Source organism: Narcine bancroftii, chromosome 1 (genome assembly GCF_036971445.1).
Source record: "Narcine bancroftii isolate sNarBan1 chromosome 1, sNarBan1.hap1, whole genome shotgun sequence".
NCBI lineage: Eukaryota > Metazoa > Chordata > Chondrichthyes > Torpediniformes > Narcinidae > Narcine > Narcine bancroftii.
Window position 1 is genome coordinate 79,014,082 of NC_091469.1, and position 16,325 is coordinate 79,030,406.

General features: G+C 36.1%; 1 protein-coding gene across 1 annotated transcript; it reads left to right on the top strand.

The window, feature by feature from the left end:
• On the top strand, window positions 1–13,286 carry LOC138760271 (uncharacterized protein C9orf40 homolog). Its single transcript, XM_069930620.1, has 2 exons — window positions 1–503; window positions 10,498–13,286. The coding sequence occupies exons 1-2, from the start codon at window positions 168–170 to the stop codon at window positions 10,672–10,674; spliced, it is 513 nt and encodes a 170-aa protein (XP_069786721.1). The 5' UTR covers window positions 1–167; the 3' UTR covers window positions 10,675–13,286.
• The last annotated feature ends 3,039 nt before the right edge of the window (window positions 13,287–16,325 follow it).

Genomic DNA, 16,325 nt, shown 5'->3' on the forward strand with positions numbered 1-16,325 from the left:
TGCCGTGCTGAGTCGATCCGTTTCGACCTCCAAACGCCGGGGGCACTACGGTGTCTCATTGGGAGAGAAAGGACGCCTTGTCGGAAGCTGTAGTTGAAAGGTTATGGTGGAGGGGAGAAGTTTGCACGTCGTGGAGTGAGAGGCAGCGCAACTACAAGCGGCGGCTGATGTCGAAGAGGAAAGCCGAAGACATTCTGTCGTGTTGCCCCGCCACCAAACGCTTTATCTCCCTGCTTGCGGACTGCAAGAGTGTGAATCCGCTGCTCGGCCGCAAGCGGACGGGCAAAAGGAAAGTGCAGGCGGCCGAGCTGGATTTGGGCAGGCTGCAGGCCGACCGCAAGCGAGCAGAGGGCGCCCGGCAGGGCCCAAATCCTGGGGACAGGAGCGCGAGCGATGGCGCCCGGGTGCAGGGCGGGCGGGAGGAGGAGGGAGCTCGCGCGCCGCGGGAGCCCCGCACCAGCCCCAACCTCGCTGGCTCCGCGCCGAGAGCTGCACTCCCGCCGGTGAGTCACGGCGCCAAGCATCGTCCATGATGTGAAAATGATGGGGTCTCGTTGAAATTACCCTTGATATTGCTGCATAGTGGAAGTCGACGGCCCTTTCCAATGCGTATAAAGAGGTTGAGGAATTCATCTTTTATTGCTTTTCTCTGTTCCATCTGTTGGCCCTCAGAATTGTATCACCACAGAGGTTTTGCACGTCTATTATTTAAATAGAATGCTCAAATTGAAAGGAATTGGAATTAATTTGAACCTATAGCAAATCAATAAAGGGGTAAATTTAGCATGTGGGGACTGAATGGGAGCGCATTCTTCCATGACCAGGTCTTTAGTATCCAAACTGCTGCATCTCGACATAACCATTTTGTGACTTGTGTATCACTGCACTCTAATTTTGTTTTATCATTGCACTACCTGGGTGTAGGTTGACTTACTGGGTTGCATGCAAAACATTTGTTTCTACAGTATCTTGGCGATAAATTCAATTCAGTCTCTTGCACATCTCTGGAATCCCCCTTTTATCTAATTAGCTGTTCTAGTATTTTCTTTCCATGGCTCTCAACCTGGATCTCTCAGGACTGGATGGTGTTCTTCCATTTCCATGATCAATAGATACACAGCTATGAAAGATGTTATTGACTGCATTTTCATGGATGACAGTACAACACTTCTAGAAAGATAGTTTGCCACAAGTGCCGCAACTTAAAACGTTAAAGGTGATGTTCTCTTGCCTTGTTTTCAATGCTTCCATCAACTACGGAAATGTTGAAACACTGGTTGTTAGGGTGGTGCATCCTGAACACAAGCAGTGTCCTTTTTTTTGTCATCAGCCAGTTTCCCTATAACCCATAATGAAATGTTAAAGGCTTTAATCACCTTTATACTAACGTTGCTACAATTAAAATGGAGCTTAGAGTCTTATGCACATTTTCATCTTGTGCAATAAATCCTTGGAGATGGATCCACCTTTTGTTCTGTGAACATGTCTGAGCCAGGTATGTCTCCTTTATTTTAAGAATACTGAGATACTGGGAGACGTCACGTGATTCCATAGGGTCAACACGTAGGCTCCTGACTACCTTGGGAAATTAGCTAAAAAAGTTTTAAAGGCACTCTTTTAAGCTTAAAATATTTTTAAAGTTGATCTAAACTTTAAATCTATGATGCCTCCAAAACAGAAAAAAAGTCATTACAATGACATCAGGAACCCAACAGGACGACAAGAAGAAAAAAGAATTTGGGCCTACCAGGGCACTGGACTCCATTCTGCCTCTCGACCTGGTGAGCTGCTGGAGCGGACTCCTGTCGGTGCCTCCCCCGCTAGTGCAGAAAGATGGCATCAGTGGAGAACTCGTGCATGAACCACGCATGGACGAGAAGTCACGCATGCACGGCGCGTCAAAACCCAAAGCACTACTGGGAGTGCAGCAGTCCCTTGGAGAAAAGTCAGGGATTTTGACTTCTGCACAGGAGGAGGCGACTTCTGCACAGGAGGAGGAAGAATCAGGCTTAAAAGGAGGCTCTTCAACTGAAGATGAGGAAGAAGGGATGCAAGAAGAGGAGGTAGAGGAAATTAAATATGAATCATGTTAAAAAAGAGGACATCTATAATGTTAATGGATCAATTTAAAGTAATGAACGAGGAAATGAAGGAAAGATTAAAGGAAGTTAAAACTGAGATTAAAGTTGAAATTAAGGAGATGAAAGAAGAAACTGATAAAATATTGGCTATAGTAAATAAAGTGAAGAAGGAATTTGAAAAAATGGAAGAAACGATTACTAAAGTGCAAGATGATGTACAACATGTTAAAGACAGGTTGACTAATGTGGAAGATACAACTACTGGTTTAATTACAGTAAATGAAAAACTTTCTGAAGATTGGATTCCTAAAATATTTGGAGAAAATAATTTTGAGAATAAGATTGAAATTGAGAGAGCTTATAAGGCCCTGAGATTCAAACCCTCCCTGAATTAGAAACCACGTTCCATAGGAATAAAGTTTCTGCATTATCAAGATAAAGAAGATTTTGAATTTGGCTGTGAAAAGAGCAAAGGAACTATATCGTCCTTTGTTATGGAAAGGGGGCAGGATCTTGTTTTGCCCTAATTTGAGTGAGAATTTGTTGAAGAGAAGGAAAGAATTAATACTGCTAAGAAGATGTTATATGAAAAAGGTTATAAGTTTGTTTTTTTAATACCCATCTACTTTGAAGATCTTTGTTCCAGGATAACTAAAAGTATGTTCGGAATCTTCCTCAAGCTCAATCCATAATTACTATGGATCTGATGCAATGAATTAGTTCTCTTTTTTTAATCTTGATTTCCTAAATGGAATGGAAGAATTTGTTGATTTATTTCTTCCTTGATATTATTCAAATTGAATTAAGTGATTAAAGCATCATATTAAATATACCAAGTGGGTTGGGAGGAGTGGGAGGTGTTGGTTTCTGCAGGATTATGTGTGTGTTTGTGATCTTGGTCACAACCCGTAAAATGGAGGGAATTAGTGTTGTTTTAGACAACACTTGTTGGGAGGGTTTTTCTTCGTACTGTGTTAAGTACGGTTGTGCATATATAAAATGTATAACACAGGAAACTTCAATTATCTGAAATGGTCGGGACATTTTTTTCTGGCAAGCCGGTCATTATTTTAAAAACACCCAGTAGCAACAGCAAATCACTTCTAACAGCGTTTAAACAACAACAAACAAGGTAAGGCTTTTTAAGTATTAAAATAATGTTTAATTCTCACCAAAAAAAATACTGGCCACCACCAATCATCAACACTTCCCCGCCGGAGCCCAAGGTCCGCTGCTGCTGGTTCTGGGAGTCTGGAAAACGCTTCTGCTGTCACCGGAAGCCCAACATCCCCAGTCATTTCAGCACCAAAAAAAATTTTGATAATGTGGATTTTGGATATCCTTGTTTATGCAAAGTTTTAAAAAAAATATATCTTTGTATTATTGTTTCTCTTTGGATTGCTGGAGGAGCTGCATGCTGATGCATAGATTCTTTTTGGATTGTGAGGTTGTCTGTAGGATGGAGTGAGGGAGGGTTTAATTAATATTTGGTTTGATTAATAAAGTAAGTTTGTAAATTTTAATATTAATGGGTTAAACAGGACAAGAAAGTTAACATATATTAAAAAATATTGGGAGTAGATATAGCTTTTTTTTTAAACAAAAAAAAACACATTTAACCGAAAAAGAACATTTGAAATTAAAAAGAGATTGGATAGGATAATGTGGTGGCTTCTTAATTTCTTTCTAAAGCAAGAGGGGTAGCAATTTTAATGTAAAAAATCTTCCTATTAAGGTTCAAAATATTATCACAGACCCTGCAGGTGGACACATTTGTATGCTCCAAATATTGATGATGAGTAATTTATTCAAGGTACTTTTTTTAAATTTAGCAGAGGCACATGAAAATATTTTAATAGGAGATTTTAATTTTTGTTTAGATCCTTTGTTAGATAGGTCTACTTGAGTAACAACAAGAATGAAAGCAGCTAAAGCTACATTGGGACTGATGAGAGGTTTGAATTTGATTGATGTATGGAGAAGAATTCAACCTAGAGAGGAAGATTATTCATTTTACTCGAGTAGATTTGGTTCTTACTTTAGAATTTATTTATTTTTGATTTTGGCTCAAATACAAGATAGGATTCTTGAAGAGGATTATAAGACGAGGATTCTATCTGATCATTTGGCTTTGTTAATAACTATGGAAATGCCTGATAAAGAGAGGTTCATAAATAGGTTGAAATTAAATTCTCTGTTGTTGAAAAGGAAAGAGTTTTGTGACTTTGATCGACATCATATTAGAATATTTTGTGATACAAATTTAAATTCGATAAATTATAAATTTATTATATTGGATGCTTTAAAAGCATGTTTGTGAGGGCAAATTTTACATTTAAAATTAAAAAGGATTATATGAAAGTAGACGAATTATAATAATAAATTATAGTTTTAGAAAAAGATCTTCAAATCTTGGTTTTGGAAGACTAATGCAGACAATTGATTAATAAAAAGCTTCATTATAAAACATTGCAAACATAGGACTGAAAAAGTTATTATTAGGTCAATGCAAAGATGAATTGGGTGAGAGATCACAAAGGCTTGGCAATTAAAAGTGGAGCATGCTTTGAGAAAAATGCATTAAAAAAGGATACTAATATATTTACATATAAACCTCAAAAAATAAATGCATCTTAGGAATTGTTATATAAATTATGTACTTAGGAATTTTTAGGAGCTGAATTGCCGAGATTAAATTTAGAAGAACAAACTGAACTTGATGCACCATTTACTGAGGCAGAAGTAAAAGAAGCAATGAATTCTTTACATAGTAATAAATCTCCAGGAGAAGATGGTTTCCTGTCTGAATTTTATTAAGAAGTTAAAGATTTATTAATTCTTATATCTAAGCAAGTATTGGATCAAGATTCAGAAACTTCTCTTCCAGAATAATTTTCAATGGCAATAATGATTGTGATTCCTAAAAAAAAGAGATCCAAATACAATGCAACTGCAATAATCTGAAATCAGATTCTCCAAAATCCTCATTTATCTAACTTTTTTCCGTCGCTGAACAGACTGGAGTTGTCGGACTCCTGATGGTGGCAGCAGTGGACCTTGGGCTCCCAGCGGCAGCGAACCTCGGGTGCCCAGCCATGAGCAGGACTTGGTGGGGAGGTGTCAGTGATCAGCAGTGGCCAGCATTTTTTGGATGACAATTAAACATTAGTGCTTAAAAAGCCTTACCTTGTTGTTAGTTGTTTAAACACTGTTAAAAGTAATTTGCTGTTGCTATTGGGCTGTTTATTAAAAAATATGATCAATTCTCCGAAATAAAACTTTATCTGAAATGGGCCCAGTCCTGACCATTTCAAATAATTGGAGTTGTACTGCAGTAGCAAATATTTTGACAAATAGAATGAAAAATTTGTTATTTAAATTAATTAATATGGATCAGACAGGGTTTGTTTTTTTAAAAAAAAAAGACAATCTTTGGAAAAGGTAGCTAGATTGCTTAACATAATTCATTTAGCGCAAAAAAAAAGAGGTGATCTCAGTGTTGCAGTGGCTTTTCATGCAGAAAAGGTATTTGGTAGATTAGAATGGGATTTTTTATTTAAGGTATTAGAAAAGTTTGGATTTATATTTTTTAAAATTGGATTAAAGCATTATATAATAGTCCTAAAGCTAAAGTAGTAACAAATGGACAGGTATCTATGTCATTTAATTTAACGTTTATTTGTTTTAGCTATAGAACCATTTGCCCAGATGATTCGCTCGAATTTACAAATTAAGGGCTTTAGGGTAGGTCAAGAGGAACACAAAATCAGTTTATTTGCAGGTGATGTTTTAATATATTTGACTGAACTTGAGTCATCTGTACGAAGATTGTATTCCTAACTGGAAAAATATAGGAAAATTTCGGGTTATAAAATAAATTGGGATAAAAGTGAAATTATGCCTTTGACAGTAGGTGACTATACCCAGTGTCAAAGAGATATGCAGTTTAAATGGCCAAAGGAAGCTATTAAATTTATTTAGGAATACAAAAGGATAACAATTTGAAGTATTTGTGTAAATAGAACTATTTATCTTTACATAAAAAGTGAGGAAGATTTTTAAAAATGGATAAATGTACCTATAACTTTAGTTGGAAGGATGAATTGTATCAAGATTAATGTATTTCTAAGGATATATCTTTTACAGACGTTACCGACATTAATACCTCAAAACATTTTTCAAGAATTAAATAAACAATTAAGGAAATTTCTTTGGAAAGGTTAAATGGTAAGAGTTTCTATAGTGAATTTAACATGGAAATATGAATTAGGACTAAAACCTCCCTAATTTTAAGAATTATTATTGAGCGGCAGAGGTGAGATTCCTTGAGTCTTTATTTGAAAATGTAAAACCGGCATGGGTTAACATTGAACTGACTAAAATTGAAGAAAGGAAATCAGAAGAATTTATATATAAGTGGGAATCAAAATTGTTATTTGCTAATAAAGACATTACTATTGAAGCACTTATTCAACATTTGGAATAAAATGAATCAAGATATTAGTCTTTATCATTTAAAATGCCATTGATTAATCCTCTTTTGATCTTTTCAAGAAATGTGGAAGACTGCTTTGAGAGAGGACAATTAATGTTGTTTGGACAGTTGAGGAATAAATATGATATGCTATGTACTACTCTTTTTTTTAATTTTCAATTACGGCCATATTTGAGAGATAAGTTAGAGCCAGTAATGTTTTTGCCTAACTATACTGAGGTAGGACTTATTACGAGTGGGAATGTTAAAAAAAAATATTTCTTTACACGGAATATTTGTTATTGCAAGTAGGAACTAAACTAGCATTGTATAGATCTAGGCAGAGATGGAAAACAGATTGGAATATTATGATAGATCAATGAATTTGGGAAAATTTATGTAGTGATTCTATGACTGATACTATTAATGTAAGGTACAGATTAGTTCAATACAGATTTTTACATCTTCTATCTACACAATAGAAGTTGAATAGATTGAAATCAGATTATCAGATCAATGTTTTGGGTGTGGCGAGGATGTAGGATCTTTCATACATTCAGCATGGTCTTGTCCAAATGTGAGACCCCTTTGGGTGTCTATAAGTATTTTTTTAAAACAAGTTACAGGAGCTGTTTTTCTGTTAAATCCTGATCTATTTTTATTAAGAAATATTGACGGTACACTTCCTAAATTAAAATGATCAATTTATCAATTGAAATTTATTAAATTAGCATTACCAGTTGCGAGAAAATGTATTGCAATGACTTGGAAATCAGATACATCTTTAACATTCCCAAAGCATGCTGAAATTCAAAATTGTATTCCTTTGTAAAAAAAAAAAAATACTCTATGTTTTTACAAATTTGGTGTACGTACACTCAGGTATTGGGATTAAATTTATCGTGATATCCTTTTTACTCCTCTGGTCCCGCAGAATTCTCCTCTATATGTTTGTGATAAAACTGATGAGTTACGCTGCATGACCTCGCTCTCTCTGCAATCCAAGATTCTTTGTTACTTTTTCTCTTTCTAACTTTTTATACATATTTTAATTTTTTTATTCTCTTCCCTTTTTTGGGAGGGAGGGGCTTTGGGTTGGGTTGAAAACCACAATGTATGTGATCAATTTGTTCTTTTTTAGATATCTGTATATTATAATAATTGTAGTTACTGCATGTATGGAATATAAAATAAAATATTAAAAAAGAATACTGAGATACCTGGAATTTTTTCATCCAAGGGGACGTTTATGTTGGAATTTTTTTCCTTCTGTAAGATGCCATGGAAATGTTATGATATTAGGACAATGATGAGTAAGAATATAGGATGGAGATAGAGAATCTTTGGTTGTAAAAGGCTGCAGAAATTAGCAGATTTACCCAGGTCCATCATGTGCATTGAGGACATGCCTCATGAAGGCTGCAACATCCAAAAGGATCAATATCACCCTGGTCACAATCTCTTCTTGCTGCTACCTACAGACAGAAGGTACAGAAGCTTGAAGTCCTGCAACAAGAGTTCAATAAGTTTATTCTTTTCCTGCAACTGCTTTCATGCTCCACCTAACCACAATGCCTAATGAAAACATTATTATAGGATCACCAAAGGTCTTCTGCACATTTGAAACCACATATTTTTCCACTGCAGCTGAAAATATTTCTTTATCCTTTTGTCTTTATCATTTTTTTTGTTTCTCATGGTGCATTGTTATTTTAATTTATGTTTTTTGTTGGTGTGTTTTATGTACTTGGGTCACTGGAACATGTGAAAAAGGCACCCAAGGACAAATAAGTAAATGGCTTGCACAAGAGATAAAGCTAGCATAAACATCATTCATTTTGTATTTTTCAAGGCAATGTTAGACCATAACACATTTTATTTTGTTTATGAAAGGTAAACATCAAAAAGCCAGGTGTCAGGGTGGGGAAAATTTTTTATATAGAATATTGTAATATTAAGAGTGAGGGCCGTTTTTCCCCTTACTCATTTGAAATTGTATAAATATAGAATGAAATCTCTGTATCTTTGGAGTGAGAGCTGAAGGCTTCAGACATGTGTCAGAAATTGACCTCGCCTGATTAGTCTTATTCACTTCTCGTATACGAATTGATAAAGGGTTAATAAAATCTGTATACTTTGAAGAGATTTTTTGGTTTTGTGTTGTTTTGCAGTCAGATTTCATTTCAGGGGCACTGGCTGACTTCCACAATTGCCTCAAGTAATAAATTCCTAGCACCTGCACATTGTTGTCTTTATGGTGTACAACTTGCTGTGTGCAACTTTCCTACAGTTTCTTACAGCACAAAAATGTCTGAACAGGCACTGAGGTACTTTTGTCCTCATTGGCTCTCTCTTTCTCTAAGACAGTCATTCAACAACATCAAGGATAAATTTCTGCTACTCCAATTCTGTGGTGGCCAATGGGTTTGCACAGACTCTCCATGTGAAAGAGGTACTTAACGTGGTGTGTCGATGTGCTGGGTAGTTTGAAAGATGGTGCATTGCTGCCATTTATAGCTTCTGCGTGCTCCTGTCCAAAGGGTATTCCAGAGTTGCAGTTATTCAGCCTGCAGCCTAACCAAAATCCCTGAACCTCATCCTGCCTGGCCTCATCTGATTGTCGTCCCCCTATGCGAAACCAGCAACTCACCAGTTGTGAATGCAAGATTGTCTTTAAATCCATGGAATTTCTATCTCCTGCATTTCCTGAGACTTTGACTACATTTCATTAGCTACTGCCACAGCTGGTAGGTTTTGTCTGTAAAGCATTTCAGGAATATGTAAATCACTTCTATGATATAAATCATCAATTAATTTTACTTTGGAGTTTCTGCCTAGATCATACATTAAACCTGGTTATGCTTTATTGAAATAGGACTTCATTTTTATAATAATAGGAATTAGGTTGTGACTAAAAGAGAGGGAAGAGCAGAACAAGGCAGGAATCGGGGACTGAAATTCTCAAACTGGAATAGTTGCCACAAAGTTAGCAATATCTTTATCCTTTTAATGTTCAGAAATATCCAACCTCTTTTAAATCTGACCTCAACTGATGGACAATTCACTTTTAAGTAATTAAACCTTGAATTAAAAGCCTGGTGCCATAAATGGTAACCATGAAACTACTGGATTAACTGCTTTTCAAAATATCTGGGTTCATTGATGTCCTTCTGAGGAGGAAATCTGTCATCCTTGCCTGGTGTCACCAAGATATGACTATGTTCACCGATGTGATTGATTCTTAATTGCCTATAATTGTAATGAAATTAAATTGGAGAAGTGCAACAAGTATCAACCTTGGGCAGCAGCACCCTGTGAATGAATAGAAAAGTGAGGTAAGTTGGGTAAAGTGAACAAACGTAGTATCAATAAGGGTTTCAGCATTCTGAGAGATAAAGGCAGCGTGGTATATTTCCTTCTCAAAGGCTTTGGAAGGACATCAAAGAAAGGTTCAGCGCTTGATACAGAGTCATGGGGAAGAACTGAAAGTTGTGGTCTAGTTTTGAACCATCAGTGAAGAGAAGATGGTTACAACTGCAGTAGGGGTTAAGGGGTTGAAAAAGATACTAAATAGTAGGATCCAGGAGTTTGTAATATTTGGGTCAGTGTTAGGCCCATGCACCACTGGGAGTGGAAATTGTATGGTAGCCCCTAGCCAGCACTGTCTGAATTCTGAGATTTCCTGTTTTTTGGCTCATTTCTTGAAGAAGGCTCAGACCCGGAACATCAGCAACATATCTTTGTCTCCTATGGACACTGAAAGATCAGCTAAGTTTTTCCAGCATTTTAATGTGTTTTTACTTCAAATTTTTGAGACATTGTTATCAGTGCATGACAGATGCACCTGTTTAAAATGGATAGGCAAAGCATTGTATATGGATGATTAGTGTTTGAAATGTTTTTGACATTATTTCAAAATAATTTGTATTATTTTCCTCGTAGAATACTCCATGGGATGAAGCGTCTTGTCAGTACAATTCGTTTCAGTTTTGGAGAGTCCCTTTGCCTAAACTTGAATTGGCTGAAATTGAGGATGTTAATCACATGAAGATACCTGAAGAAATGAATTGTGATATTCTAGAAGAGGCAGCGGAAATGGAGATAGAGCTCCAAAATTGAAATTGTTATGAAATGTTTAATAATAAAATTGTTTCCATATTTTGAAAAAAATAATGTTAGTAGTTTTCCTTTGGGAAAAAAGGAAGGGTGCAAAAGGCATCTTTTGTTTTTTGTAAAAATGTTCATTATGACAAACTTATTTGGAGATAGCCTGGCTTGTGCTTCAGGTAATTTTAGGAGAATATTGAAAGGCTTTGGCTCTTAAAGGAAAGGTATTGGTGAAAAAAATGCTAGCAATCCCACTATAAAATTGTAAATAAAGAGGTCTTCAATATCTGATAAACAAATTGAAATGGTTGGAGTTGCAGATGTGGACTTGTTCATTTCCAGGCACACGTCCCAGGTAAATGTAATTTATGATGTCACTGGAATTTGTTTTGTTTCTGGTTCCTCCATGCTAGTTTTAATTTTCTGTTTAAAATACTTATTTTTAAAGAAGTACTAGAATATGTTGAGTATCACTTCAGGATGATTACTAACCTAAACAACTGAATTTGAATTGTAAGACTTTGCCTTCTCATCTAAAGCATTGAACTTTTCGAATTATGATTTCTAGTTTGACACCAGCATTCTCCACCATTTCATCCAAAATCTAAGTTTTTATGTTTAAGGGTTTTTGTCCCAGAGTTTTGATGGATTTCTGATGAGGTATCAAAGCCAAGACTGAGTGAAGGTATTTTTTTTCTTAAACTTATAATCGGGGTAAAGTAATTGGTGACCAAATCAAGAATTAATCCTGAACATTTCAACTGATTTTACTTCTTTGGGATATGATAGGCTATTCTGAGCTTTATATGTAATGCTAAATTACTCTTTAGATGTTCTTTGTGTGAAATAACTATCATTTATTTAGCCAACCAGCCCATCCATTACAATGTAAAGTTAAGATCAGAGATAAAAAGAGAAAGGAAAAAAAACCTTCATTAAAAGTTTGTGTTTTTTGTGATTAAGGGCATTTTAGTCCAGCATTCCACACTGACCTTTTGCATTAATCCCATTTGCTGACACAAGGTCCACATCCTTCTGTCTTGCGTATTTAATTGCCTGTCTAAATGCCTCTATCTGATTCTTCCATCTCCTGTGGCAGATATCAATCAATTAAAAAAAAACTTCTTCCTCATTCTTTTTAAATATACTTCCTCTCACTGTAAAACTATAGCTTTGTTTTTGATAATTCTCCTATGAGAAGATACTTTTTTAGAGAATTCAAAGTACTTTATTACACATTTTTGAATCCCTATAATACCAGAATGCCTCCATGTATTTTTTTTTTCCTCATGAATATATTTGGTAAACTGAAGATGATGCATTTTGCATTGCTAAAGCAATTCAATTTGGAAACTATAAGTATTGCAGTTTTGGGATTGAACCCATAGGATCTCCAAAAAATATTGAAGTGGCTAGTGATGCAATTTAGACTCCAGATGGGGAAATGCACAGCAATTCCACCTGATCTGTGGAGTTGCATCAATTGATGTTTGGGCAAGTTCTTTCTCGTGCAATTGGAGACACAAGAAGGAATGCTTTATTTCCATTAGTATGAAAAATTAATGCTTTTGATTTTTCATGAGGTCTTTACTCCCTAAAATATAATACAAGTAACCCTTCTTCTCTCACATCCATCTCAGGTGAAATATATTTTGATCATTATTGAAAGCCCTATAGTTCATTCTTCAGGTGGAGAGGTCTGTTTCTGTTTGTGTACGTGTGAATGCATTTGCAGTTTGCATTGTATTTTCGGCTATATTTAACTGGCAGAGTTCCAAACTGGATAACTTGAATTTCTACTCTGTGACTATTCTTAATGCTGGAAGTCTTATTTACCAAAAGAGTTTTCTTTTATCCACCCTGCTCTCCATGCAATCCTTCTCCATCCCACAACTCAATCTTTGGTATGAAGGAGATGGGATCCAGAATCGAATTAATAATCCTACTGATGGAAAAACATTAAGGAAAATTACTAAATTGATTCTGGATCTCATTTAAGTTATAATTTTTATTAAACCTTTTAATATGAAGTCTATCTCTTGTTTGGTATAAGATCGTAATAAAACTGCCATTCTTCAATTGCAACAAAAGCAACTGAACAATTAAAAAAAAAACTTTAAAACTCACAAGCCCAGAGCAGAATGAAAAGTACATCCTCTTTATTACTATAACTCCTATCTAAAACAAAATAGGTGATATTTTGATTATGTAGTCTACATTGTGTGTAATGCATGTATGTTGTTATGCCCCTCTTTCTTCCCCCCCCCTCCCAAACAAGGCACAATAGGCAAGTTCTCTGTTGCCCAGAAATTGTTTACAAAATCAGCACCAAAAACTGATTATCCAGCTATTTTACAGACTGACTAATTTGATGGAATGTTCAGTGCTTCATCTTTGTATTTAAGAAATTACTCATTTAATTTACATTTTAAAATCTGAACTATATCAAATATATTTTGTCCTGTGTTAACTTTGTCAGTCTTCTCTACTACATTTTCCATTTTTATTTTTAAAAATGTTTCTAATTGCCTTTTAAAATACAGTGATAATTGATGCATTTCAAATTCTGTTAATGTATATGTTTTAACATCTTTCCCTCTGTTTAGTATTGTTAGTATGTTAATTTTTGTAGCTTTAGGGTCTTTGTTTTGAAATTAATAAAATCTTGAATGTTATATATGCTTTTAATTATAAGATCCAGGTCTAATTTGTTTTACCTATACAGTACTAGTTTTACTTAATGCACCATTTCAGAGATGCATAGGAGAACCGACTAATGTGTGTTCCATCAGAAAGTTCTTGCATCCAGAAATACAGCACTCATGGTTTTCCCTTCTTTATTGCTGACCAGAAGAAACAGGTAAAGACCATTCTACCCCTCAAGTCTGTTCCTGCATTCAACAATATTGCGGACAATGCAATTTTTCTATTTTATGAATACAATTGACAACTTTTCTGAATAAAGATATCTCATTGGCAGCTTTAAAATTCCACATGCTAAGGAGTTCTAAATGGTTACAACCAATGAATCCATTATCTCTGCAGCTACTTTTAGGATAGAAGCGATCAGGGCCAGACCAGTCTTTAGCTGCATTAGTTTGCTCAATACTAATTCCTTTATTTTATGCACACAATTGAGCCTAAATGAAAGTTATAGTATTTAATTCCCCCACAGTATTAATTCAGAATTAATGCTATGTTTGTAGTTTCTTCTAAATACTTAATACTGTACATAAGTTTAACCCTTTTGCCATTTTTAAAATTTATAATACTCCACCTTCATTTTCTAAGTAGCCTTGACCTCTCACCAGTTTTTCCTCAGTTTATTTTCTCCTTGAATTTTTTTTCCCCCCAATGTCTCAATTCAGGATTCTGAATTTATTCCCTGACTGACTTTTGCCACCTTGTATATTTTTGATTGAAACTTCATTTGGGGGTGGGAGGGGAGCATATACCACTATCCGTTGCTACACTTTACTTCCATCCACATAGGCTGTACACCTTCTAAGCTTAAGGTTGTCTCTCACACAATTCTAAGTGCATCCTCTTTCCTGCCCATCCTTCCTAAAAGTCAAATATCTTTGAATATTGAGTTTTTCCAGTTTGATCTCCATAAAACTCTATCTCATTAATGGCTACTAGATCAAACCTGTTTACTTCAAATTGTGCTATTTATTGATTTTGTAGTAGATATAACTTAAATTTAGATGCATCATTTTTTCTGCCTTTCCTTGTGTTAACCCTAACTATTGGATCTATTGTGCTATTTGCTTCTCGTTTCTTTTCCCCTGCCTTTCATTTCCATCCTTTACCTTTCATCATTCTCCTTGCTCCCGTACCCATCCTCATACATACTCCCCTACAGTATTAACAAGCAGCCCTGTGAGGGTATCAGCCCCACTCCTGTCAATCTTCTACAGGTCTCATCTTCCCCACTAGCCCTAGAAACTCAGGAATCTGAATCCTGCCCTCCTGCACTGTCCTAGCTACATTCATCTCATCTATACTGTTTCTGTACATGTCACTCCCCTCTCCTGATTTGCTGGACATGTCTTCCTGTTCTACATTTCACAACCTTTGTTTATTTCTTATTTTCTGTGTTTCTCACTTTTAAACTGCTCCTATTCACTCATTGGCCAGTTAACCTTATTTGCAACTTATCCCAATGGTCACCTGCATCAGAGATATCCCCCACTCACCCTGCAGATTAACAAGTTTGTTTTGTCTCCTTCCCAGTTCTGACAAAGGCCTTTGACTGAAATATTAGTTCTATTTGACTTCCCACAGATGCAGCTTGATGTGCTACTTCCACCATCTTTGCTCCACTGGGAGGAATCCAGAACATTGCCTTTATAATTTTTTTTTAATATATTCCCAGCTCCCTTGATTCAAATTACAGGGATGAATCCCCTTTTATATTTGTTGTTGGTACAGATAAGGGACACCATCACTGGCTGTTTACCCTTTCCATCCAGAATGTTCTGAAGCCACTGGCAGACACGCTTGGCTCTAACACCAGAGAGGCAACATGCCATCATGTTTGTGATGACAGAAATGCCTATTTCCCTTCCAATTGAATTGCCTTTCTCCATTGCTCTCCTGCTCTTTCACCTGTGCAGCAGAACCACCCCAGGCCACAGTTTCCTCAACAGTATTCAAAATGGTGCATCTGTTCGATAAGGAGAAAATGACCTCTGCACCATCTGTCTTTTACCCTACCTGATAGTCACCCAAATTCAAGAATTATGGAAAGATCAAAGGAAATTATACTTGCTTTTTTTTAATTGACCTTGCCAATATTTTAAGAAGACAATACATTGTCCCATTCCATAAATGCATTTAAGATAAGCAAGAAAATCTGCAGTTGCTGGGGTCTCGTGCAATCCACAAAAGTACTGGAGAAACTCAGGTCCCTGATGAAGTGCTCAAGCCCAAAATGTTGACTATCTTTTGCTTCCAATGGCCTGCTGAGTTTCTCCAGCATTTTTGTGCATTGCCATAATTTATTTTTTTTGGCACAACAGTAAAATATGGTTTTGCATTGACTTTTGTCTCAGGAGTAGAGATCTCTATGATTGTAACTAATTATTTTCAAAGTATGTACAGGTAAGCAAATCTCATGCAACATCTCAAAGTATTCCTGGAAATGAATCCCAGGGAATTTTCCTTGTCCTCATCATCCTACCCACTTTTGACATTTTAAAACTTTTTTTCCTTTTTGTCAATTCTGATTCGGGGTCTCATTTGAAATCTTTACTTGGGGGTTCTGTGCACAGTGTTAGGTAAAAACATCATGAGCTGGGAATGTAGAGGGAGTCACCCAGTGCTGGGCCGTAACAAGATGCAGTTGTGACCTTGTACTCTCAAGATAAGAGTGGGGATGACAAATTGATGTGCAAGAGGCTAGCAGAGAGGGACAGCAACAGTTTATTCATTGGACAATGTCATGGTATGATAATTTACTAAGTACGTATCCTAAGGTATATAAAAACCACCACTTGCTGATAACGGCAGAATGCGCCTTCTCCAACTAACACTGTTAGTTGCAAGTGTTACAATTCGGCAATAAAGAACAAAGAACCTTGATTTCGACTCAGTCTGGTGTTTTACTCACTCATTCATGAACAAAGCAGACCTAACAACGGGCACTCCTGATTTACTGA

Bases quoted from the DNA above. Each gene is read 5' to 3' on its own strand.
- LOC138760271 (XM_069930620.1), top strand. From the start codon at position 168: ATGTCGAAGAGGAAAGCCGAAGACATTCTGTCGTGTTGCCCCGCCACC. The intron at 504-10,497 runs GTGAGTCACGGC...TTTTCCTCGTAG, and splicing joins CGAGAGCTGCACTCCCGCCG to AATACTCCATGGGATGAAGC.